This window comes from Parambassis ranga, chromosome 19 (genome assembly GCF_900634625.1).
Source record: "Parambassis ranga chromosome 19, fParRan2.1, whole genome shotgun sequence".
Classification (NCBI taxonomy): Eukaryota; Metazoa; Chordata; class Actinopteri; family Ambassidae; genus Parambassis; species Parambassis ranga.
This window is the reverse complement of record NC_041039.1, coordinates 4076503-4102271: the sequence shown is the minus strand read 5'-3', so window position 1 is coordinate 4102271 and position 25769 is coordinate 4076503. Positions and strand designations below refer to the sequence as shown.

Sequence of the window (25769 nt, the reverse complement as noted above, 5' to 3'; positions counted from 1 at the left end):
TTCTGAATTATGACTGTTAAAGCAGGCCTATTATTAATTCACATTCAACGAAGTGGCATTAAAAATGATAACCTGCTGCTTCTCATCTTAAGAGAATCTTTTTGTGCAGTCAAGTATTAAAAGTAACTTTATTTGCCCTAATGATCAATAAAATATTTTTTTAGGTGATATGGTTTTATCGTGATTAAATTCGGATTCTGCTTATGTAAAAAAACAAAGGAGAGAAAAGTTTGATCATTTTTTATTGTCACGTACTTTTTTGTCCAATATTATTATATATAATATTATGTAATAATCCATATTTTAAAAAATAAGGTGTAAAAAATGATTTTCAATCCAATGCGATACTTTTGCCAAGACAAAGAAAACAATCAAAATAAAATAATAAAAAAATTTAGGCCAACATATTTAGTAAATAAGTCAGCAATAATAGTTATAACTCAGCACATGACTGGATAGCATACTTTTAAAAGTGATTAAAGAATTATTTTATTTTTTATTTGTATTTGTTGTGGTGCCAACGAAATAATGTAGTACTATTCTAATAATTCACTATATAAATGATGCGTTTAAAGCTAAAACAAAAACCGATTCATGCATAATCTTAAGATAAAGTACAATTATTATTATTTTATTATTATTATTATTATTAATAATATAGAAACTGTAAATACAGGAATAATTACAATCTGCTACAGGCGTAAGACATGGCCTAACTGGCGGAGGTGCCAATGTTTGCTTCTATTGTGAGACTATGAATAATATTTTTAAAAATGCATTTTTTTAATCCAAACTCAGATTTTAAGAAAAGGACCGCACAATTGGTAAAAAAGGGAGGGGGGTTGTGTTGTATTTCAGGAATTTATGGTTTTATTGCGGTCTATAAATGTCGGAAATCCTCTTTGGCTGCAGACAAACAGCAGGCAGCTGAAAAGATGTTTTAAAGAAAGCAAAACGGAAATAAGAAACAATAAGAAGGAGAAATGTGTTTTTAACGAATTAATTTTAGTCTGAACTCGTCCTGGTAACAGAAAACAGTTGGCGGTGTGAAGTTTTCTGACCTTCGAACGGAAATCGAACGCACCATTTACGGCCAAAGACATTAGCAGTGACTGAGGGAATTCCCCTTTTTGTAAGAGTTTAATGGTTTAATGCAGAAATCTTTATGCCTTAAAGAGAATTAGGTTTTTAGAAAAGAAAAATTGAAAGAAAAAAACTCAATTATCCGCATTGAGATTACACAGATTATTTCAGAGAAAGAGGAATATAATTCAAGAGTAGCATCACACAACGGAATAAGGGTTCTGGAGCGCTGAAAGCAAAATAATCCGTATTGTACAATAAACAATAAGAAGGTAAACAAACCTTTAACAACCCAGAGGCTGGAACAGAACCATCCTGTTCAAAGTCTCTCTGCCTGTACACTAACATGTTTAAACTTTCTCTCTCATCCTGCGTCAAACCAAAACATTTCAGATCTGAGAGAAAAATAAAGATGGCGGTGGGAAAGCTCGTCTAAAGCACAAAAACGGCTGCTGTTTATGAAAATTTACAACTTTGCCATGGAAGTTTACGACTCGCCCGGCTTCGGGATTGGTCGCTGGCGGTCATGTGGACAGCAGGAATGGGAACTTATTTCCCATGAGGTTATATTGCAGCAGCTGTTTTCCACAGCTTCAGTCACTTAACAGTATAGTAACACAACCTTTTCTCTGGGCTCTGTGTACATGCAATGCACGCGTGTATGGAGTGTTATTGTGAGAAGCTGGCCCGCAGCCTGTACGTGCGTAATCCCCCCCCCACACTCCACCACCTCTCCTAAAAAAAAAAAAAGGTGGTCGATGGAGCCTCCGCGCGTCGCCTCATCCTGTGCGCCATGTTAATGTTAGTTGTGTGGTTTTATGTTGGTGAAAATGAAGGATCAGCACACTCCTGGATGGAGGGATTACTTTGGAGAAATCACTTAAACAAAAGTGGGAAATTTGGGTGCGAAGGACTGACAGGAAGCCATAGGAGCTGCTGCAGAGTGGCACTCACACTGGAAATGATGGATTATCAACAAAGGTAAGGGCACCATGTTTCTAATATACCGGCGATTAACTCAGCACAGAGTGCGCTGCCGCCGCTGCTGCTGTGGCTCTGAACTGTCACTGTAGGCCTGATGTTTATATTACTGGAAAAAGCAAGATTTGTCTTTAAGAAATGATAATTATCCAAACATCTGATTTCCTTTCACTGGAACCAGGTGCTGCTCCTTCTCTCCGTCTAATCCCTTCAAATGCTGCAGCACCACTATAGGTGCTAAAAAACAAAAAATAATGTTGCATAATATGTTACATTAGAGGCCTGGTGGAGGACAATGAAGCGGCTGCAGGCCAGCAGGCTTGACTCTAAAGATGATGATGGTGATACGGGGCCTGCACAAGCCTACTAAGGCGTGTTTCTCGTTAAAACCCGTCAAATATACCTACTTCTCCTCTACTAACAGAAAGTTATATTTTATGTTATTTTATATTATACATTTCTGTACTTTTATTTTGAAAAATCCATCCGCCATTTGTTTTAATACTGCGCAATGCTGTCGCATCGTGGATTTATTGGTTCCTTTCATACATTTAATAATATTTCTGGTAAAATATTGACTTCGATATTTATGATTTCTGCTTTTAATCATTTGTCTTGTGTTTATTTTCCTTTCGTGGCGACTCTGTGATGCTTTTCAGTGTCTGCTTTGATCCCGCAGTCAGTTTTATGGCAGCCATCATGTGGAACATAAAAACATGGGATCATCTCTCCGTCAGTGTTTCCAAATGCACAGCAGATGAGGGCACCCCTGTTTTTATATTCAATTTTAAGATTAATATAAAATTGAAACGTTTTAGAAACACATATCTCCGCATATAAAAATCTTTAGCAGGAGCTCAGTCGATGAATCGTTTTATTTACTTATGTATTTTTGAAGAAAATATGCTGCAAATGTATATATGTATATACATAAACACAAATCATTATTAGATATATTGATTTGATATCTGTTATTACACTAATTGCACAGAAGACTTGCACAAATGGACTAAAAAAGATCAAATTTTAACTCTTATTTCAACCTCTTTCAACGTTCCATATATTTTTGCACACAAATCCTTCAATACTTCATTAAGTGTATGAACTTAGTTCAATTAATTAACATATTTCTCAAAGCCACTAATATTCATTGATCTGCTGAATCATTCATAAACAGCCATTTGAGAGCTAATAAAACAGTTGATTATACTTCTCTTTTACCTTCATACATACCACGTGCCAAATGCTTGTCCACTTGATCAACAGCGTGTTAAGGTGATGATGATGATGGTGGTGATGATGATGGTGATGGCGGTGATGTTGGTCTGCGTGAAAGCACGTATCCTCCCCGCAGCTCGACTTGTTAGATGAGGTCACACCTTTGTAAAGGAGAAATATTGATATTATTGAGTCGGTGTTTGTGCTTAAAGTGTTAAGCGTTATTCCGAGGATTTGTGGTGGAAAAGTGCTTCATTTCTGTGTTTAAATGGAGTTAAATGGCACACAGGATGATGTTGGGCAGTTAGTAGGTAAATAGAGAGGCATTTGTTTGTTCTTTTTGAGGCGTGTGTGTGTGCTTGCTTTCATTACACTGCATTTGCATGAATCTAAATCATACATTTTAACATACATGCACTGTGTAAAGTGTATTTGCGCTCCCTGTGGGTCGCAGCGTCTTTAAGTGTGTGCGCGTGTGCATGCGTAAAAGACCGAAAGGCTCAAGCGCTTCATCTCGATTCACCGGGGACTCCTGCGCGCAACAAGAGCCCCCCATGGGTGCAATAGTGCAAACACAGAAGGCGGTGATTGGCCAGAGGTTGATCAGATGGTACACTTCCCCTCTGTATTCAGTGGCACCTCACAACCCCCCCTTTCAGCAAAAACCAAATCTCCGATAAAGTAATGGCAAAACCACTTGGACTATAAAAGACAACAAATCATATTCCTCCGGAGTATATACACCCCGTTGTCCACCCAATGAGTTCCTATTTTGTTAACTCAAGTTTTCCCGTGTCCCTACCGGGAGGACAAGACTCTCTCCTGGGTCAGATACCGCTATATTCCTCGGGATACACGGATCCGTTAAGACACTACTCCAACGCGGCCACATATGGAGCAGCCAACATGCAGGAGAAGGTTTACCCTGCGTCCTACTACCAGCAGACAGGCGCCGCGGCCGCGGCAATTTACGGCCGGGCTAGCGGCGGAGCGCCCTGCGAATACAACCCGGTCGGGACTTTCTACAAGGACGCGGAAGGTTCATGCGCTTTCTCTAGCCGGGACGACCAACCTCTGTTTGTCACTCAGGAGCATCAGCAGCGCAAAGCCGAGTGCGCGGAGCAAGCTGTCAGCATGAGCAGCAGCATCGAGGACAAGTCCTCCACTCTGATCTACCCGTGGATGCAGAGGATGAACGCCTGCTCCGCCGGTGAGTACAAAAGTGCACGTTTCACCGTGTTTGTTGTCACTGCTGCCGGCTGCGTGAAGTGTCTCTCAGACTACCTGTCAGACTCGGCCACATACATTCACCAACTTCACAAACACAACAGCACTCGGATAATTACGTGATTACACAAAGTTGTCATCGTGGTGGTTACGCGCAGATTTTGTGCGCCTTCAGGGCTTTGACTACTCCATCATCATCATCACATACATATAGTACACGGTCGCACGCACACGCACACACACGCACAGACAGGCCCTGCATCACCGGAGCTCCAGCTTAAAGGTCTGAGCCGCGTCACATGGCCTGTTTGACTTTTTTTAAGAATTCAACAGTCAGTGAAAATAAATAATAAACACAAACAAAAATCAGAAATGACAGAGAAAACAGAACACGATGGGCTGCACATTGCGCATGACCTTTTTTTTAAAAAAGTCTTATCTTTAGGTGCGTAATTGGCATAAAAACCGATTATTACTGCGAAATATAGTGATATCATGTTTTAGAAATTATTAAGAGCCACTCTGTGTGTAGCTGTATAGAAATATTATAGTAAATATCATTTTATAGAAAAAAGATAATCAATTAATTATGACTTTATTGTATTTTTGTGTTGCGTATCTGAATATTTTGGGTGAACTATCAGTGTTATATTTCACTTTAATTAATAACTGATAAATTGCTTTTTCCTTGCAGGCCCATTTGGCAACAGTGGCCGCAGAGGTCGACAGACCTACACCCGCTACCAGACTCTGGAGCTGGAGAAGGAGTTCCACTTTAACCGCTACCTGACCAGGAGGCGCCGGATAGAGATCTCCCACGCCCTGTGCCTGACGGAGAGACAGATCAAAATCTGGTTCCAGAACCGGAGGATGAAGTGGAAAAAGGAGAACAAACTCCTGAACCCCTCAAAGACACCCGAGGAGGAGGAACAGGCGGAAAAAAAGAACTGAAAGGACACAAAATAAAAACAACAAAAAGGCATGTGTGTGTTAAAGTGCACACTCCCCGGAATAAAATGATGTATTATTTCTTTGTAGATATAAAGTGCTGCAAATCACATGTTAGAGACGTGTAGAGTGACTTCAGTACCTGCACAGTGTTCGCATTATAGGTTAAAATCAGGTCCTCCTCTGTTTGTCTTTGTGCTCGTGTGTTTATTTAGGGGACTATGCAACAATCCACCAAAATGTAAATAATTTTTAGTGTTCAGTTTTCGACACTGTTGTTACCTCATTATTGTAGGCCTACTCAGTTTTTTTTGTTGTCCTTCACTGTATATGCTGTAGTGTAGTCGCTCTGTGGTAGTGTAGGCTTGGTTGTTTACAGCTGTGCCATTAAACGGTTACATTTTGTACATATGAGAAATGTTACATGTTATTTATTGTTGTTCACCTGTGTTCAATGCACATCTGGATATTGTGTGCAATATTTTGTTTAGGAAATTGTACATAGAAATAAAGGCTTTTTGATGTATATATGGGAAAATCTGCGGTGTCTTTTTTGCACAATAAAAGTATTATTATTATTATTATTATTATTATTATTATTATTATCTGTGCTGATTCTTGAATCACAATAAGCCTCTACATTTTACATTCTACACGCTTCCAAAGATAAAATAAATCCCAGTGTCGCGCTCTGTATGTTAAACTGACAGCAGTGTCGCTGATAAGTCTCTGTTATGTGTTACCTGAGCCTTTTGTGGCCTGTATTATCAGTGTGTTACATAAATGATGGATGACACCGGGGCCTGACAAGCGCGTCCCTGGAGCACTACCACCGCTCTCCGGAAGATGGCGCTCTCTGCCTGCTCGGCTCTCTGGGCGCAGCGGGGAGGCACCATTGACTGGAGCCTAACGACCATTATTTCGTCATCATTTGTAACCATGGAGCATGAATTACCTCTTGAAGTCATCAGTGAGGATTTACGACTGGTCAACAAAGGCACGTGATTCCAGAACGCTCTCCCATATTTGGCCGCATACCTGGCAAAGTACAGTAGGGCTTCATTGCTTATAATTCATGATTGCGTCCATAAATCGTGCAAGCACACAGGATTATAGCGACAAAGATCTACAAATCGAGGCTTTAAAAATCCAAGCAAATGAGCTCTTACTTTGTAAACTCGTTCTCAGGGCGCTATCCAAATGGCTCCGACTATCAGTTACTAAATTATGGGACTAACGGCGCTGTGAGCGGTTCCTTCAGAGACCCTGGCACCATGCACTCCGGGTCTTTCGGCTACAACTACAATGGCATGGACCTAACCGTGAACCGCACCAACACCGGCAGCCACTTCGGTGCCGTGAGAGAGGATGCCCGGGGATTCGGGCCGGACGCCCGGTACAGACAGACACCCAACTGCTCGCTCTCATCTCCTGAACCGGTGCCGCCGTCGTGCGCTACAGCCAGCCGGGAGCCGCTGGAACTAAAAAGCCCCTCTCCTCCCACTGACCGGAGCGCGACCTCGGGCGGCAACAGTCTCAACAAAAGCAACAACGCTCATTTCACGGAGATAGAGGACGCCACCGTCGCCTCCGAGACCGAGGAGGGCGCACACAGCAGCGGCGGCTCCAGCACGGCACCTCGGGCGCAGCAGCAGCAGCAGCAGCACCAGGAACCAAACGCCACCTCCTCCACTCCCACATCAAACGATTGCCAAACGCCACAAATATTCCCCTGGATGCGGAAACTGCACATAAGCCATGGTATATTTACACATCTAATAATATTTTGTTTTGAAGTATGTCACGCTGACGGTGTGTCATAAATCTGTCAGGTGTTGCATGAGTGGGCAGACTAGTGTGGATGACTGAAAAAAGGGCAGTAATAGCAAAGTGTTTGTGGGGGTTGTTTGCTCTCGGGTTAACTGCAGCTGGTTTGTGGAATCAAATGTGGGGCAATAGACGCTGTTGTCGGAGTGGGGCTGGAGATCAGTGAGGCAACAATGAGCGTGGCGTCTGAGTGTTATGTGTCGTGTTGGTTGCATGCTTCCTCCTGCATCATTTCATTGTTGTGACCAGTCCATATTGGTGAATACAAACAAACAGACAAACAAACAAACAAAAAGTCTCAGCAGCCAAACCCCCCCTCTGTTCTTGTTGTTGGTGTTCAGTGCAGTTGCTAATTGTTTTGGATTTTCTGTAAAATTGTAGATATGACTGGACCTGATGGGAAAAGGGCCCGAACTGCGTACACCCGCTACCAGACGCTAGAGCTGGAGAAAGAGTTTCACTTCAATAGGTACCTAACCAGACGGCGGAGGATAGAGATAGCCCACGCCCTGTGTCTTTCCGAAAGACAGATCAAAATCTGGTTTCAGAACCGCAGGATGAAGTGGAAGAAGGACAATAAACTGAAAAGCATGAGTCTCGTAACAGGAGGGAGCGCCTTCCACAACTGAATACGTTTTTTTTGTGTGTGTGTGTATGAAGGGAGATTAAAATAATAACATAAAAAAGGCAGAAACAAGAATTCATGAGTACTGTAAAGCTATTGAAAGCGCAGCACCTTCCAGCATGCTATATTGTGATAGAAAAAGAAGTATTCTGTGGTCATAAATGCCAATTTTAGTTTACTGTTGTTGTACTATGATAGCTTAGATGTCCTATTTGGAAAATAAGATGTAAATATAAGTGGGGGTATTTGTCCATTTGCTCTCTGTTTGCTCTTTTTCCTCTTCTGTCTCTTTAAAGTGTTTCAACTTGAGCTCTTTATTGTAACTTCTTGACGGTCTAACAGGAGTAAATTCATTGTACAGTTTAAAACAAACAAACAAACAAAAAAGAACAAAAAAAGAAAAAAAGAAAGAAGAAGTTTCCAAACCATATGCTGCTCTTCATTGAATGTAATGTATTCCCGGGGCCATTGGAAGCGCTTTAGTGTAACTTTTACTGCTATTTTTGATGGTTAACTTGTGGCCAAGATCCATAAACTTTCAAGCCAACGTGTAGCTCTAGAATATTTTGTGCATCTATTATAATTATTATTATTATAATTATTATTATTATTGTTTTAGAACTTATGGAAATGCAAATGTATTCAACCTGTCAATGTGATAAATTTTTAGTGCAAAGGGTAATTCTGTGGATAGGCAGTGGTGTAAGCTTTTTTCGCCAATAAGCTTTTTGTATTTGTAAGTGAACTAATAGCGCTTGAAAATAAAAGTTTCTCTCAATTGCTTGTCTCTTGACTGTATTGTCAATTTGAACAAACAGAGGAAAAGCAGGTCATATTTAAGGATTTTACGCACGGCGTGGAGATGCGTAACTTCTGATCTGCAAATGATTAACATGCAGACTTGTTTTTTAAAAAATGTCAGACAACAGCAAGATTTTAGGGCAGTTTTTGACGCATTTTTGGCCTCCTTTGGCCTTTTAGCGAAGACAGAGTGAAAGACTTTTCAGAACTTACCTCCTCTGACCTCTCTGCTGCGAGATGTGCGAAATATGTTGTTGATAAAAAAAAATTCCCCCTAAAAAAAGAGTGGCTTTTACAGGTGTATATAGGCCAGGCTGAAGTTAAATCCTCCCTTACCAAAGATTGTATAGGCCTATATTACTTACAGACTGAGAAAAGTCACGTGAGGTCCATAAAGTTGGTTTTATGGTTTTGGGGAGTAGACAATGTACTATATAATTCACAACCTTGAATGAAAGTGACGGCTTAACTGCATGGATGGGACTGGAAGGGCTGGACTGGAGGAACGGAGAGGTGTCCAGTCATATTTAGTTACTTTACAGCTTCTGGAAAACTTGAAATAATTGTATTTTTTAAAACACAAAAGCTGCTCATTTTATTGTTGAATGGTAAGCCTAAAGATCTTGCTTTAATAGAGGCGACCGGTGCAAATTTTAGTTTTGAAAAATCTTACCAAAATCTGATTTCTCAATAATTATTCGGCATTTTTAATATTTTGTTAAATTTAATATCTTGAAACTTTGCTGGTTAAACGTTTACATTTGTGCCAAAATAATTAAAAATTATTTGGATTTAAAAAAAAGGTCTTTAAAGCTAATAGGTGCTTTCATGGAGCTGCCATGAAACGAACTTGAGCGCGGTCCCGGAGTGATTTATTCCAAACTGTTAAGTCACCGAGCGGCCAAAGGTGAAGTCTCGGACAACTCCGAGCTGGACACAGGCTTCAGTGGTTTTATATAAAGAAATCCCAGGCAGGCAGGCAGGCTGTGTGGCCTGTCGTGCATTGTCTAATAAAACATAATGATATTATCCGCAGGAAACTAAAGACTTCTTCAATATTTGCAAAGTCTCCTCAAACTCATTTCAGGTAAAAGAAAAAAAAGGTTAAAAGCAGTGGTGGGCTATATGGGTCCCAGACATTTTCCACATATTCATAACTATTAAGTGGCAATTTAACCAGCGTAATGAGTATTGCATATTGATAGGGGTAATCTGTAGCCGGATCTCATGCATAATTCATAGCGGCGGGGATCATCGCTGGGTCAGGAGACGATATAGACTGCAGCCAGATGCGTCAGGAGGAAGCGCTCTGCTGCTGCTGCTGCCAGACTTTGCACTGTCACCACTAAGACTTCATGTGACAAGCAGTCAGGAAACGTTTTTATCCCTTATTTATTTACAGTTTTATTTTAGTTTATACCGGCACAAACTAACTGCGTAAATTTATCAGTTTAATCTGCTTTACAACAGCAACGTGATTGTATAGAATAACATGTAAGATCATAGACAATCATCACAGCATGTGTTTTTATATTATTAGAGTGATATCCTCCTAATACGGCTTCAGTTTCAGCTCATTTCATGTAAATATTAAGCTGTTAGAAAAGTAGATTTATTTTAAATTTAAATAGAAGGAGTCATTAACCACTTTACATTCCTCCACCTCCCACGTGGAATTTCGCGCACCCTCTTTAATCTAATAATAATGAGGAAATTCATGAAGCAAATGTCACCTTGAGCGTTTTTTTTTTAAATCTGGTGTATGTGTGTGCATCTGTGTGTGAGTGGAACTGTTTGTTTGTGATGCAGTTCACGCGCCAGCAGAGGGCGCCTCAGACCGGTCCTGCTGATGATGGATGACTTTTCTTTCTAATCTCCTCAGAGCTCGTGCTCTTATCATCGGGGACATATCAACTACAGAGCAGAACACCACAGACAGCCTGCGTGTGTTTATCTCTGCAGAGGAGTGGGCGGAATGTACCTTTAATCCCCAACACTTTCAGATGAAGATGGTTTAGTTTTGGATGAGCCACTTCCAGATCAGATAATCAATTTGTTTCAGTTTTAGTTTAGGATGGGTGAGGTGGAGGGATATGTAAAATCTCTCACATCATATTCTTTAAATTTACACTTTTGGAGACCATATTAAAAATTCAATCTTCATAAAAACCAAAAGAAAGAAAAAGAAAATGAAAAGTTGACTAAATAAAAATTTCTTCATTAACCCTTTCATGACTGCTTCCAGAGGCCCTTTTCCACACAGGGCTCTGGCCCTCAAGTTAAGAACAGCTTGTTTAAACAAATTAGGCTACATATGGTGTATTTTAGGGTCATGTGATCCAAGATTCTGAGGACATATTTGGGTTAAGCATAATCTATCCACCAACTATTGTGTAGTTGTAAAATTATCCAAACATATATTTATTTATTAATGATTAATAAATCATCACATTAGGCCTCATGGATGTGTTGTGAAGCAGCAATGCTAACAGTTTGTTGGTTGGTAGATTGTAGAATCACCTTTTTACTGATCATAGCATTTGCTTTATTAATCATTATTTAACACCAATGCAGACTTTCTATATTAAGCTTAACAATACATGATTATTTTACACTGTAAAACTGTATCAGTGATGTTATACCACTTATAATACTTGTAGTCTTGCTTATCAAAGCTACTTTTACACTGACACTGACAGCTGCAGCCCTTTAAAGCCTTTATTGATAATTTCTAAACATTATTAACTCCGCACTCTGTGTAATACTGGTCAATTAACATTTATAAATGTGTGTTAATGGCCTTTAGCAATGACTTATTAACAGTTTTGTGTTCAAACCTTGTGTATTATTCTTTATATTCACGACATATTTACATTTATTACAGTGAGTCAAATTAAAAATTAATACCTTTTCTCATTTAAAGCTGCAGGCTTGACATGTTAAACCTTGCATTAATGATTTATTAACATTTATTATTGTAGATATGATGGCTCAATACAAGGTGTATGTTAAAATGTACATAGCAACATCATTACCATACAAAAACTGATAAACACTAACCAGCTTGCAATAAAGTTTATTTTAATTTTCAACTACACATAATGAGGTTGTTTTTATTACATTTTCTTTGAAATGATTGTAATTGTAATATTTGTGATATAATGTGATTGAATTTTTCCTTCTGTGTGTCTGCAGACACTGCTGACCTGTCATCTATATACACCCTGTAGATCCGAATTTGTGTAAAAATAGCAGCAGCCACAAATTCGTATCTTGGGGAGTATGTAGGTGATGACACTTCACATGGAAAGAGCAGATTGCTATTTTCTGTTTGTTTGTCTAACTTAAGCTGTGCATGTGATGTGTGGTATGCGTTGTTTAAAGGCCTTCAGCTCCACTTTTCCTTCTCTCTCTTTTTCCTTTTAGCTGCACATTGTTGGTGAATATGACATCTGGGAAAGTTGCAGGACCAGCTTCAATGTGGGCATTGTTCTTGCACATCATTTATCACATCCTCTTTTCACTGACACTGTCTGTGTAGCCGAGGAGGAGTTTTAGTTTGCAGGGGAAACACGAGGAGGACCTCGACAAACAGCTCTGGCAGCCCGGACTGGATTGGGGGGGAATCTGTCCTGGAGACAAGATGAGACGGCAAAGGAAAATGTAAGTTTACTCAAGTTTTGTTTCAATAAGTGAGTTTGGATGAACATGACATAATTTAGTGCAGGTATAACCAGACATTTGAAGTTTTATAGCTTTTTCTGAAGACATAGGCCTACTTTATATTGTGTGATGTATGTGTCCACAGTGAACACTCACATCTGCTTACAGTCACATTAAAGTGTGTTATGAACCCAGTTATTGAATGTTTCAATCCACTGTTGGTGTTGAGCTGAAAACAAATCTTTTGTCATTTTTGTGTGCACTAAAACCCTTTATGCATCCATGCTGTTTATTTATTTATGTATTGTTCATTGGGGGGGGGGGGGGGGGTGAAGTCACTGCCACTGTTGACTCAAATGTATTTGAATTAATTCAGAGCAATAAATCCCACTTCTCTGTGGACACATGGCTCCTGCAGCTAATTGACAAGAGAGGTTGCAGTGTGCAGGCTTGGACACTGAATGGGGGGATGGGGGTGGGAGTAAGGAGGGAGTGTGTGTGTGTGTGTGTGTGTGTGTGTGTGTGTGTGTGTATCCATCACACAGAGGATAGAACAAGGATGTGAATGATAAGGGATCAAATGTATGTTTAAATACATACCCTTGGTACATATCAGTCTACCTCCATCCAACCGCGCAGCCTCCACCTCCACCTCATATGAGAGGACAGGTTGTTTTCTTTGTATGTTTATGGTACCTTTTATTGGCCATCAATAAGATTTATGGATACATCTCACCAGGTTATGTGTATCCTCCAGTGCTATGCTTAAGTACAGTGTTAAGTATGAGGTCATTGAGTGTTTACATTCCAGCACTGCAAAAGCAGATTAGCAATACAAGATATAATCAACATATTTATTAATGATTTTAAAAACTTTGCAGTCCCAAGCTACAATATCAAAGTGATGTGTTCATCCATAATTTGTAAACAAAATATTGCCTTCTGGATCATTCTGATATTCTTGAATGTAGGCCTCATATCTCATATCCTCAGTGACGCACAAACATGGAGACCAAATATTAGTAAGAAACGTATGTAAGCCCCCCTTACTGTAATAACAGTAGGATTCACCATCATATGGAATTATGTAAATATTCCAAGAGCTGCACTCGCCACATGTTGCAACCTTCATGTCTTATTTTTGGACTGTTTTTGGATTGTTTGGCATGCATCACAGATCAAAGGTGATGATTTGCATGAATTAACGCCACTTAGTTAAATATTACCTATAGGAGCCAATAAAAAGCGATGATGCACGTCGTGAAGATAAGAGATCAAAGCACCGACAATCGATCCAAAGCTGCTGCAGTCTGATTGTCACCACAAACATGCAGGCCTCATCTTTACTGTATCAATTTGTTCTTCTGTTGGTCTTAAAGAGAACAAAAATCTTAGGTAGCTGATTTGTGTGTTAAAGGCTATTTTTGTAGCAGTCCCCAGGATTGTATAAATAGAGAAGAGTTATCTTAATGTGTTCACATCAGCCCGAAAAGTCTTATTTTAATTTTACTAGAGGTGGTGTCTTCCTCACAGGCCAGTTCTTTATCTAAATTCAGCCCAGTGCCAAAATGTATTTTAGCTTCCCCTGCCCTCTTACTACCAATATTGTGTTTTTTACATTTTCTAATTGCCACAGAGACAAGTCAATTTGCCATATAGAGAATGGCGTAAAAGCCCCTTTATTGCAAGGCTATTACTATAGACTATATGACGCTGAGCTTGCATGATCAGCAAGAAAGGGTTTCTTTTTCCACACACACACACACATACACACACACCCAGGAGCTATGTGCAGAAATGCTATGCAGGGCGGTCTGAGCTGCAGAAACACTGTCCACTCTGCTCCACCAGCTCCGCACATCCACCCACAGAGCCGCGTACACTTGACGGGGATTATTTTATTCTGGGAGATTTTGCTAAAGGTGAGAGGAGTCTTGTCACGGCGTGTGAGCGTGTGTGTTTGTTTGCGCGGGGATTCTTTGAGCGGGGAATGAATGTGGCTTGTGAAGGTAAGGCAGCCGAGCTGTTGTGCAGCGGACTGGGTTATGTGTCTTTATGATTTACGAGCCTGACTCCAACCGCGGTTCAACCAGAGTTCATAAAGCTGCATGCCTCCAGACTTATTCTCTCTCTTCTTCTTCTTCTCTCTCTCTCTCTCTCTCGGTTTCTTTCTTTGTGCTCAAAAACTGATGCTTAATAAGTTTCTTTAATTTAGGAAGAAGAGTGAATTAAATTTAATGCAGACAGTGGCTGAAAGGATGGATATTAGTTTCAGTTCAGGCATAAACCAGCTGCTGCGCACAATAGACTTCTGTATTATTCTGTATTTGATTGATGAGGTTTTTAGGAGATTGTGATATAACATTTAATTTTTCCCTTCAAAACGTCACAGACAGGACTATATCTATTAGCTGAATAAAGGCTGTTATTTATAGGCCTAATATAATTTCAGGAAACACCACTATAATGGAATTATTATATTTTTGTTAAATGTATGATTTATTTCATAATATCTTACATTAGTATTTTTTATATTTTATTGTCCTTTTTTACACTCAGACTAAACAAAATCCAGACCTCATTTTTAAACCTGAAAACATTTCATATAAGTTAAACCAATAAAATAAAGGGTGATTGTAAATAAAAGATTTTTACACCATTATCCTCTTATTCTCTTCATTTTGCCCCTCTGGCCTGGAGAGCCTTGCTATTCATGTCAGTTTACTATTGAGTTGATAAGATGGATCATTTAGTCTCCTCCCTGATACGGTCTCTTTTTTCCCTTGGACCCTCTCAGGCCTGAAGCCCTCGGCTCTCTTGGAAACCTGCCATGTGACATTTGGCTGCCAGCGCTCCATAAGAAGGTCAAAGGGGGGCCCCGGTGCACAGTTTTAATGGAAATGCAAAGAAGCAGCGCAACACACAACACCCACCACAACCACCACCGACACCAACACCACTTCATCCGCGACTCTCTGGATGATGTCAGTGGGTTTGGGTGCACCCATCACCAAGCACCGACGCACCAACAACTGGCGCAAGTACCAGAAACGTTTGAGCGCGCCTTTCCACGGAAGTCAAAACAGCAAAACCACAAGTTTACCATGAACAAAAAGATTTTCCCCTGGATGAAGGAGTCTAGACACTCAAATCAGAAAGCCGACAGGAGAATCACAGGTCTGTATGACGGAAGAGACAGCTATTATTATTTTCCCTTTAATAAACTATCAGGTTCTGCGTTTTAAAAAAGAGAATTATAATATATTATTTATTCTACATTGATCTTCTTTAACAAATATCACGAACAATTAGAAAAATAACGAATTTACTAATGCAGGAAAGTAGCATTGGAATGTAGAAAGATTTTGGTTCATAGAAATACTGATAGAAAAATAATATTTTTATTTAGAGATTAGGCATTCATATATCTGTCCATGTGACTTTGTATGAACTAACAAAGAAAGTTCTCTGAGAGTTGTATAATTACAAAGATAATGACATAAACATATTTTTATAAAAATGAAAAATATCAGTCAACACATTGAGCACTAACTGACTTAAAGCTACATACAAAGTGTGTTAAAATCTTTCAACACACACACACATCCTCTAACCTGCACACAGCCCTGCGTGCTGTAGGGTTTTTGCTGTTTTCTTCCATTCCTCTCTTCTTGTTGCATTGATTAATTGTATTTACTTTTAAAGCTCCTATGTCTGGTCGGATTACTTTAACGCAATGATCTGTTAATAATTTCGGCAAAAAAGGAGTAAAATATAAGCAGTACAGTCAAGTATAAGGCAGTCGACATGGTGACAGGCATGGCGTATCCAAACACTTGACAATGGGCGTAAGAATGTAGAAATAAATCAATAAAAACAGTTTTTAAAGAGGAAAAACAAGAAAGTCACACTATAGCGCAGTAACAGCAGTCCCTTCGCTACGTTTGCCTCCACAGACTGCACCGTCAACGAGAAGTCTCCAAGTGCGACACCGGCCTCCAAACGTACGCGCACCGCGTACACGAGCGCGCAACTGGTGGAGCTGGAGAAGGAGTTCCACTTCAGCCGCTACCTGTGCAGGCCGCGGCGGGTTGAGATGGCCAGTCTGCTTAACCTAGACGAGAGGCAGATCAAGATCTGGTTCCAGAACCGGAGAATGAAGCAAAAGAAGGACGAGAGAGTGCAGGGCCTTATTTCCACCACCACCTCCTCCTCGTGCTCTCCCCCGTCTTCCCCCTCCGCCCCGGGCAGCCCCACTCTTTCGAGCCTGGGCTACGTCCATCTGGGCAGTGATTACCAGCCGGCCTCCCCTCTGCTCAAGTCCCAACAGCAGCAGTCCCAACCGGCATATCTGGCAGAATGCTCCAAATACCCAGCTCCAGGCTTCATGCAGGGCCCGCGGTTTGACCTGCACTACAACAGCTCACACACACCAAACCCGACAGGAAGTGACTTGAACGAGGCATATTTCTCCCAAAGCTGCACTGCTCAGGACAGAATCATGCAAGCCCCAAAACTGACGCATTTGTAGCACACAAGATATTATGCGCAATAACGGATGTGACCCGGACCATGGGTTATTTTTTCATTATTATTAATTTGACTAATTAAGTCTCTCATTTATTTATTGTATTTATTTGTGTTTACACACATTTAATTTATTAATTGTATGCGTTTTGCATCCATTATTATGTGCCATTATTTTTAGACATATGCCTTAATATCAATTTACTTTACGTAAGTAGCTTAAATTATAATGATGCTGTTATTTAGGCGATAAAAGACATGTGAGATTTTATATCCAAAATAAAACAATTAGCAAAAAATGAATGAAAACACGTAAAATCTTTTTAGTTATAATATTTTTTGTCATTTTAGCATCTATAATAAAACTAGTATACTAAGTAAGACTTTACATTATAGCCTGGGTGTACTTAATTCTTAAACAGGGGAAAGAGAAGCCGGAAAAAAGCCTATGCCTCTTAAACGTATCTTTGTTCTTTTATGGGCAAAATGAGCCAAACAAGCTGTCAACCTTTCAAAAGAGGCATGATGGATCATCGAAGTCACTGCTCTGCCTTTTTCTGCGCCTGTCCCCCTGGTTGAAGCTATTTAAAAAAAGGCAGAAGAAATAAACGGGTACACCTTCAAACGTATATTTGGACAGATGATTAGAAACTTATTTAATGATTATTTTCCTGCATTGAGAAGAAGGCTAAAGTAGAGCAAGGTAAATAATTAATTATTATATGGCGCAAATTAAAATGTTTAAATAGAAAATCACAACTATTATTATTATTATTATTATTATGCTCATCTCACGCTGCAGTGTGAAAATATGTCCTTTTGTTTGCGCTCCTATCGGAGGGATGAGAGCGTTTGATTGAAGCGTTTGTCATGTAAATGCGAGCCGTTTGATGGACGAGCTCGCAGACTTGACAGAGTGCTGTAGGTCCTTTGCCATTGGCGTTTGGCAGGTCACATGGTGTGTCAGGAAGGTGATATGAGGGTGGAAGGCAGTTTTACAGCTTTGACATACTACCTAGAAGGTTAGGGCAAAGGGAGCACCGATTAATGACTGCTCAGTCTTGATCAGTTCTGAACAAACAAACAGGCCCAGCTATGAACTCCTACTTAGACTACCCCGTGTGCAACAGGGGGGCAAATATTTTGAGTGCCAAGGCCGGATATCACAATTTTAACCACGGATACGTGCCGTCCAACTCGTGCGCAACAAGTGATAGTTACGCACCAGACGGACGTTTTGTGGCCGCAACTTCTGCGCCTCACCAGACTCCAAACCTGCCTCTGCATCACCAGCCCCACGTCAACTTGGAGCTGCAGTTTGCAGCACCAGGGAGCTCCATGTATGGGTCACCTTTGGAGTACGGACACCACCAGTACGGCCTCGCTCCCGAGCAGGACCGAAGCTTTATTCACGCTCAAGTTTCCCCTCTTGGAACAAACATGGCCCCCTTCACTGGGGATAGCTGTGGGCCTGGTGTTACACCGGGCGGCCAATATCTGCATTTTGGCAACGGCGATCAGAGGCAGCAGGAACATCCAGAAAATGTTTACGCAAGATTGGCGCCCCAGTGCAAAGAGAGAGATTTGGAGCATGTTGATGAAACTTCTAAAACTTTCGACTGGATGAAGGTGAAGAGGAATCCTCCCAAAACAGGTTTGTCTTATATATATATATATATATATATATATTTACCGGCGAGGAAATTGTAAAGAGTATTTGTAAGACTAACTTTGTATTTTTTTTTACATTGTTTTTTTTCACGCCATTTTCCTTTACATCCAATCCCCCATGCTCCAGCCCCATGAGTTTTTCTCCATCATCCATTCATCATACACTTCTCTCCACAGCTGTCCTGTCGGAATTTGGGGTCCCTGGCCCGCACAATGTGATCCGTACCAACTTCACAACCAAGCAGCTGACCGAGCTGGAGAAAGAGTTCCACTTCAACAAATACCTGACGCGGGCACGGCGGGTGGAGGTGGCGGCCAGTCTGGAGCTCAACGAGACACAGGTCAAAATTTGGTTTCAGAACCGCAGGATGAAGCAGAAGAAACGGGAGAAACTGGGCTGCGTACTGGTCAACCCCCCAGCACCTGTAGAAAAACTCTCTGGCTCTGACACCTCTCCAAAGGGAAAAGGGAAACACTCTGAACCATGACTTCAAATAGACTCTGGAGGGCCTGAGAACTTTCCCACATATTTTCGCTGAGTTGCACCATTCCATAAAAAAAAGCTGTGAAAATTGTTTGTGGACTTTAAAGTAGCCTACACAAGGCAGGCCAAGTCACTGTCTGCTTATGCATGCGGATGCTAGAAAGCTTTTAAAAAATGTCTTTTCATCCATTCTGTGATCTGCTGTTTTGTGTCTGAGCACTGATGTACTCAGTGTCACTGTTTGCACTATTTATTTACAGGGTATTTTCCAACAATTGTTGAGATGATTTAAAAGAATAAAGTCTATAAAAGAAACTTTGTATTTGTTTTGTATGTAAAAAAGGAAATAGCAATAATACACATTCACTAATCACACCACAACTTTTTGATGTAGAGATCCTCTATAAATTTTGAATGCCATTAAAACCTGCATAATGTGACAAGATGAATCTTTCACAACACATGGGGTGGTTCTCAGTGACCTTTTCACCTCAAAATACCTCCAGGGGCTCTAAACATGACAACAAACTCCAGGGAGCCAGGTCTCACCCTTGATTTGTTACACAAATTCTGCTTGGATACAGCTGACACAGGTTGCCACAGAATTCCATTTGACATGATACAATTTAAGCTAAATTAAAAAAGCTAGAACTTCTTTAAAAACAAAAACATAAGACCTCTGTTGATAATTTAACATCTCACTTCTCCTTTAGCTAAACCCTGGCTATAGGCCTGACCACCCACTTTCCTCTGATGTAAAAAGGGGCAGCAATTTCAATATTTGCACTGGGTGTTAAGTTTACACACACATCTTCTGCCCTGGCAGCAGTGGCCTGTTGGTGCCCTTTTCCCCCAAATCTGAGGTTCACACAGAGTTCAGCTCAAATGAATTCAGAGTCAATCTGTCAAGACACCAGAGTGTAGAAGTAAAAAGTCTGATGGTGTTATACTTTAGAATTTTGTAATAGAGAATAATATGTTTGTGAGACATCGAGACTGTTCTAGTAATAGTGTGAACTCTAATATCTGTAAGGTCTCTGAAAAGCATGTATTTAGGAAATGGAAATCAGCAATCATCTGAAATATATCTGCATGAGCACGCAATTCTCAAAAACTATATTAAAAATTAATACAGCCCCATGAATAGAAGTTACAGTTGAAATACCATACAGCCCATTACTGTAAATTAGAAAATGGACGAGGGGGTTTGTTGTCATGCTGTTTCTTTTTTTATAACAAGGTAAGAGCCTCCTCTTCAGATGAGTCACAAGGCCAAGGACTGGGGAGGTGACAATCGATATGGTGAATAGTGACACATTTAACAACAAAATAAAGGGGACGGTGCAGAAAGCAAGTGTGGGACTTCATTCCAGAGGTGTGATCCCTGCCATCTCTGAGGGTAATACCTCAGGGCTCTCCATCTGGAGGTGTCAGAGTCGGTGCTGCAGCCAACACCACGGAGACAGATGTTCAGCTGGGGGGAGAGAAGAGGAGCAGGGGAGGAGGGTGTTTTTCTCCTTCCGACCGGCGTCACTGACTTCCACTGGAGAATATAGGACACGGAGAGGAACACAGAATGGTTAATAAAGCGACAAAAAACATTCTGACTTTACAAACACGAGGTGTATTAATAGATCCAGCACAACTAAACTGTTATCTGGGATGTCTCACACAGCCAGCCTGCAGCCAGCCCCCCCACCTCTGCACTTTGTTTGAGGTCAACCCAGTGCTGTTTGTACCACATGCTGCTTGCAGTTGTTGCAGGCTCTTTTACAAGTCTATTGTCAGGCTCACTTCCTTGGTTTTCTAGCAGTTCCTCTGTCGCATGTCACTCTGCAGGGTCCCCGGGCTTCAAAGGAAAACTAGATACAGTATTCATGGCATAACGGGGGTTGGTTATCTAAGAGATGCCACAGATGTCATTTTTATAGGCAAGATACCAAACCTCATATAGACAGTACACACCTTGACAACATGTAGAATGAATAGAATATATATATATATATATATATGTTTTTTGATGATGGGATGATGGGCAAACTCATTCAATGTCTGACCAAAGAAACTAAGAACTTAAAAAAAGCAGAATCAGAACTTTAAAACTAATGATTCACCTGACATTTTCAAAAATAATTTTGGGTCTTCAATGGAAAGTTGTTTATGCTGTTTTTAGTCAACCGTGATAGTAATATTATTGATAAACACACTTGACCTTTGCTTGTCTGTCTCCATTTTTTGTGTGTTTTCTAAATTTCTGTTATTACAACCTACACCAACCAACACTATCAAGGAACAGCTTGATTTCAAGAGGAGGAACCTTACAGAAAACCAGGGCATGCTTCATTAGGTTGGCCTAATGTACAAAATAAAAGGTGTCTTTGGGAACTCAGTTTGAATATTTTATTTAAGGTAAACTTTTTAATTTTTAATTTAAAAACAAATCAGTTTTTAAAATATTTTTCATTCTGTGCATTTAATCTGCCTGGATTTTCCTCTTGTATTGTCTGCAGCTTTGAGGGATGCAGTCGAGGTATGAATGGCATACACTCTCCATTCCTTTGTTGTGGCACTGAGGCTCTTTATAGCCCAGCCTGGGAGACCCTTGACAACCATCCCCCAACTGAGTCAGGCTCTATTGGATCTGGAAGCGCCAGCTGACCTGAAGCTCCCGTCTCCTGGATCCCCCTGCGACTGCATCCTTTCCTTACTCCATCAGCATAGTAACTGGGAGAGACAAGTGACTTGGCCAGGGTTAACGTCTTAATACTCCCTGGGATTGCCTCCAGGATCCAAATGGCTACCTCTAATAGTTTTCCTCCTCTGTGTGCCTGTCAGAATGCCATGACTATATGCCATAAGAAAAACAAGACTAGCTGAGAGTGAGAGTAACGAAGCAGCACAATGAAATAATGAGGGGTGGTGAAGAAGAATGGAGCATATACGTGAAAGTGTTGGTGTAAAAAGATACAGGTCTGAAGTGATGCTTGCAGCCCAGACATCACTGTGCCAGCGCCTGATACTTTGCATGGAGAGCCTGAACACTTGAAATTAAACCGGCTCCTTCCTTTAGAGCCCAGGAGGGGAAAACCAGAACTCAATCAGTGTCACGTCACATGGTTCAAAGCGGCCAATTCGATGCTGCCAGGAGGTTGAGAAATGCAAGGTGACAGTTCATTTTACCAGTGACAGTGTGTCGGTCTCGCTTGCTGGTTCCCCAGTCAATTCCCAGCGAGCAGTGAAGGTTGAGTGTTGCAGGAGACAGACAGCAGCTACACCCCCCCTCCTTCTCCTCTGCCTCACCACCACCGCTCTCTCATCGACCCTGCTCTGCTTTGTATTCCAATTAACTGGACAGAGGGAGAGACAGCAGTGAGCGGGATCACAAGCAAAGGCAGACACATACTGCTGGCTTCCTTCCAGTCTCTCAATCCCACCACTATCAATAGTGCTGCGGTCCTGAGTTTCCCTTGCTTTTCCTCTCCTCTCTCCTTATGATGAGGGCCAGTTGTTCCAGAGGGGATAATTCACAGATTTTTCTTTAACAACTGCCTCTAGGGACAATGTCATGGTAATGAAAAATAGGTCCCTCTCACACATTCATACATCACATGTAATAGAGGTGAGTAATTACTCAGTCGAGTCAACGCACTGCTCGCTGTAACAGACACCTCAAATAATGCTGAATTAATATTTTGAAATGGCTCATACATCCTAACATAATACAATCTGAATGATTTTCTATTCAATGTTCTCGGGGCTAACATTGATTTGAGCAAAAGCTGAGGTAACCCTATGAGTCAGTCAATGTGCGGCTGAGTGAAGGTTGTAGATTTAGTGCAACACATTTGCTCCTCAGTCTTTTGCGTCCTCAATCTATCATCACTTAAAAAAATATATATATACAGCCACCAAAGAACCCCCAACACTGACACGTTTGAGCAATGGGCGGGTTGAGAATACAATGATTCTAAGGAAATCCAAAAAGTAAACTACCTCTTTATCTCCTTGGGCAACACAAACATCACAACAACAGACCCTTAAGAATCAGAACAAACAACCTTTTTATTGAGGGTTTGTGAATTCACACCACATTTGCCCAACTACTTGAAATATTTGCAGTTTTATAATGTGACAGTGTGGTTTATGATTAAACAAATTGTATGCTACTTGAGTCCTCAGCCTCATTTGTATCACTTCAGGTGAGTTTCATCAGGAAGCATGCACCTCACAACCCCTGCACTTGCTTTTCTAACACAGAGATAAAGACAAACAGAGCTTGAAAGACAGGCGTGGGTGCTTCTCTGTTTGCCATGCTCTGGACTGAGAAAGGGTTTCTTGCCTATCTTGAGAAAGCAATGTGGTGTGTGCTTGCAAGTCAAGATACACACAACACACACACACACCTTTCATACCCTGAGGATCCTTCTGACTCTCTCTCCTGGCTCTATCAGATCAGAGAGACCCGCTGTCCCGCCCCACACCGCAATGCAAATGAAAAGGAATGCACTGATAAAAGGCCAGATCCTAAAGATGAGAGGGCAGAAGGAGGACAGAGCAGGCAAATGCTAAAGGGGGGAGTACCTCTTGGGGAGATGAGAGGTGGCAGAGGAGTCAGTGTTGGTAGTAGCAGGAGATCATAGCCTTGCTCCCCCTTAGCAGCGTTTGATACAGGGCTTTTGTCGCTCTTTCAGCGGTGCATTGTTGGGTGGTGTAATCCCCGTCGGATTACAAAGGGCTTCCCTTTTCATATGGGGCTGACCCAGCAGGCAGGTGGCTGGGGTTCTGTGGAGCTGTCAAGGGGAGGGAACCTCTTTTCCAGGGGAGGGGACCCCAGTTCCTCTTACCTTCACAGGGGCTTTTTGCTGGGAGGCCAGTCAGGCACAGGTCAACGTGGGGACAATCCTGACATAGGATTCAACTTGCCCTGACCCTGCGGCTTCCTGTAGAGAGGTGACAGGGAGGGAGACCATCATGAGCATTCAATATGAAACACTGGAAATTAATTGAAATGTAACATCCATGGGAAAGTAATACTTTTAATTATAAAAAGCCAAAAATATTATTTATTATTATATTTACATCAAATTAAAAATTGTTCAAAAATGCCCATGAAATGGCAATTCAGAAGATCTGAAATATTCATATCGTGATACTGAACACAAAGGAAGAAAATGATAACATTAGTCAGACAATGCCTCATTAATATCCAATGTATCATGTCGATGCCAGCAGTGTCTGACTGAGCTTTGGTTACTTGGCTCCTTCCTTGTAGCGTTTCAGTAATACAGGATCAATAAGATAATTGTGAGGCTTGCCACTATTTCTATTAGTAATACTGCTACTACCACCGCCTCTTGTACACATGTCAGCTGTGTGTGTAAAAGCATAGTTCACCCTCCAATGGTAATATAAAACATTCATCCATGCCCTGCCAGATTCACCGCGGGACCAATTTACTGATTCTGCATTCATTTGTTATCTGAAATATCCTAATTAGTTCCTCAGCTTAAATCAAAAAGCCATCAAAGTGGAAGATTTAAACAGTGCAAGAGAGAATTTCTGTTGATGTGTTATTTACTTTTAGGATAATGTTTAACCCCTTTAAAAAACTGATTTAGTATTTAAGCCATAAATCATTTACAAGTCACATTCATTTTCTTATCCTTAAACACTAGACAGGTTTGTATCTCTGGAAGGCATTACACATCCACATTATGTTACCATCCTCTGCGAATTCACTGTCAACCAACATAACTGTAATTTATAATGGCGCAGCTTCTAAGACGGTGCGTACTTGAAGGCAGCATGTGCCCAAACCTATATGCAGTGCGAAAAAACATGTTAACTGTTATACCTTTGCAAACCCACTACAAAACGTAGGCACACTGCAATATAACACAAACATATAACGTCATTTCATAATCAGTGTAATATGTAATTTATGATTCCACGTCTTAATTAGCCAAAGGAAAATATGAGCACTTGAATGCAGCTCGGCGTGCAAAAGCACAAGGTAAGTGTGGTTTATGTGCAGTCATGTAAAACTATGTTAAACGGGTTACAACATTTTGTATAACTGTAGTTAGAGTTATATCAGCTTATAGAGTAATTCTGTCAACGTAGAAACGTCAGCAGCCTTTGTAAACAGTTAAGCTAACCTTAAACAAGTTAGCATTAACTGCCTTTAACTACTAGATCGGCCAGCTAGCTAAAAATGTAAGCTTAAGCTTAATGACAAAGTTAGCAGTGAAAAGATACATGTGGTTTGACAAATTCAGCACAAAGTTGTGTTTAGAAAACCTGCACGACGACTTGAAACGTGAGAATAACGGTGTTGACTTTCTGGGGCTAATGGTTCGCATAACAGGCAGAGCTGCAGCAGTGTCATCCCCAGCGAACACACACACACACACTAATAGAAAATATCACAACAAGCTAACAACAATCATCTTCTAATAAAATAGTTAGTTAGTTGCCCACTCACTTGATTTGAATTAAAATAATAAGAGCAAAACAGAAACAACAAATGTTCTCTGAAGTAGTTTGAGGTTAAAGCATCGATCACATTTGGTATAATTAACTGTATATTTGGGGCTGTATGGAAAATAATTTAAATCACAGCTAATTTGCCCTAATAGGCTGTTGTTCACTTTCTTTGTAGACTTTGTGCTGCTGATGACCAAATGAATTTCAATTGGTTTGAGTTTTTCCAGG

General features: G+C 40.7%; 4 protein-coding genes across 6 annotated transcripts; all 4 read left to right on the top strand.

The window, feature by feature from the left end:
* The first annotated feature begins 1705 nt into the window (after positions 1–1705).
* Positions 1706–17121, top strand: LOC114451510 (homeobox protein Hox-D3-like). Of its 3 annotated transcripts, XM_028430160.1 has the most exons (4): positions 1706–2064; positions 12137–12373; positions 15171–15550; positions 16330–17105. In XM_028430160.1, exons 2-4 carry the CDS (start codon positions 12354–12356, stop codon positions 16902–16904), a joined length of 975 nt encoding a protein of 324 aa, XP_028285961.1. In that variant the 5' UTR covers positions 1706–2064; positions 12137–12353; the 3' UTR covers positions 16905–17105. The 3 variants fall into 3 exon arrangements, with proteins under 3 accessions (XP_028285961.1, XP_028285960.1, XP_028285962.1); XM_028430159.1 differs by lacking the exon at positions 1706–2064 and having other exon boundaries at positions 12009–12373; XM_028430161.1 differs by lacking the exons at positions 1706–2064; positions 12137–12373 and adding an exon at positions 14148–14295 and having other exon boundaries at positions 16330–17121.
* Positions 3793–5871, top strand: hoxb6b (homeobox B6b). The gene is made up of 2 exons (XM_028430164.1): positions 3793–4492; positions 5204–5871. Exons 1-2 carry the CDS (start codon positions 4042–4044, stop codon positions 5458–5460), a joined length of 708 nt encoding a protein of 235 aa, XP_028285965.1. The 5' UTR covers positions 3793–4041; the 3' UTR covers positions 5461–5871.
* Positions 6445–8451, top strand: hoxb5b (homeobox B5b). The gene is made up of 2 exons (XM_028430163.1): positions 6445–7218; positions 7666–8451. Exons 1-2 carry the CDS (start codon positions 6615–6617, stop codon positions 7911–7913), a joined length of 852 nt encoding a protein of 283 aa, XP_028285964.1. The 5' UTR covers positions 6445–6614; the 3' UTR covers positions 7914–8451.
* A 176-nt stretch (positions 17122–17297) lies between the features above and the next one.
* Positions 17298–19310, top strand: hoxb1b (homeobox B1b). The gene is made up of 2 exons (XM_028430162.1): positions 17298–18554; positions 18749–19310. Exons 1-2 carry the CDS (start codon positions 17996–17998, stop codon positions 19057–19059), a joined length of 870 nt encoding a protein of 289 aa, XP_028285963.1. The 5' UTR covers positions 17298–17995; the 3' UTR covers positions 19060–19310.
* Positions 19311–25769: the final 6459 nt, after the last annotated feature.

What these genes read in the sequence shown, in the direction of transcription:
- hoxb1b (XM_028430162.1), top strand. Translation starts at nt 17,996, where the DNA reads ATGAACTCCTACTTAGACTACCCCGTGTGCAACAGGGGGGCAAATATT. An exon ending in GAGGAATCCTCCCAAAACAG is followed by an intron (nt 18,555 to 18,748) that starts GTTTGTCTTATA and finishes TTCTCTCCACAG; the next exon opens with CTGTCCTGTCGGAATTTGGG.
- hoxb6b (XM_028430164.1), top strand. Translation starts at nt 4,042, where the DNA reads ATGAGTTCCTATTTTGTTAACTCAAGTTTTCCCGTGTCCCTACCGGGA. An exon ending in GATGAACGCCTGCTCCGCCG is followed by an intron (nt 4,493 to 5,203) that starts GTGAGTACAAAA and finishes TTTTCCTTGCAG; the next exon opens with GCCCATTTGGCAACAGTGGC.
- LOC114451510 (XM_028430160.1), top strand. Translation starts at nt 12,354, where the DNA reads ATGAGACGGCAAAGGAAAAT. An exon ending in ATGAGACGGCAAAGGAAAAT is followed by an intron (nt 12,374 to 15,170) that starts GTAAGTTTACTC and finishes GGACCCTCTCAG; the next exon opens with GCCTGAAGCCCTCGGCTCTC. An exon ending in AGCCGACAGGAGAATCACAG is followed by an intron (nt 15,551 to 16,329) that starts GTCTGTATGACG and finishes TTGCCTCCACAG; the next exon opens with ACTGCACCGTCAACGAGAAG.
- hoxb5b (XM_028430163.1), top strand. Translation starts at nt 6,615, where the DNA reads ATGAGCTCTTACTTTGTAAACTCGTTCTCAGGGCGCTATCCAAATGGC. An exon ending in GAAACTGCACATAAGCCATG is followed by an intron (nt 7,219 to 7,665) that starts GTATATTTACAC and finishes GTAAAATTGTAG; the next exon opens with ATATGACTGGACCTGATGGG.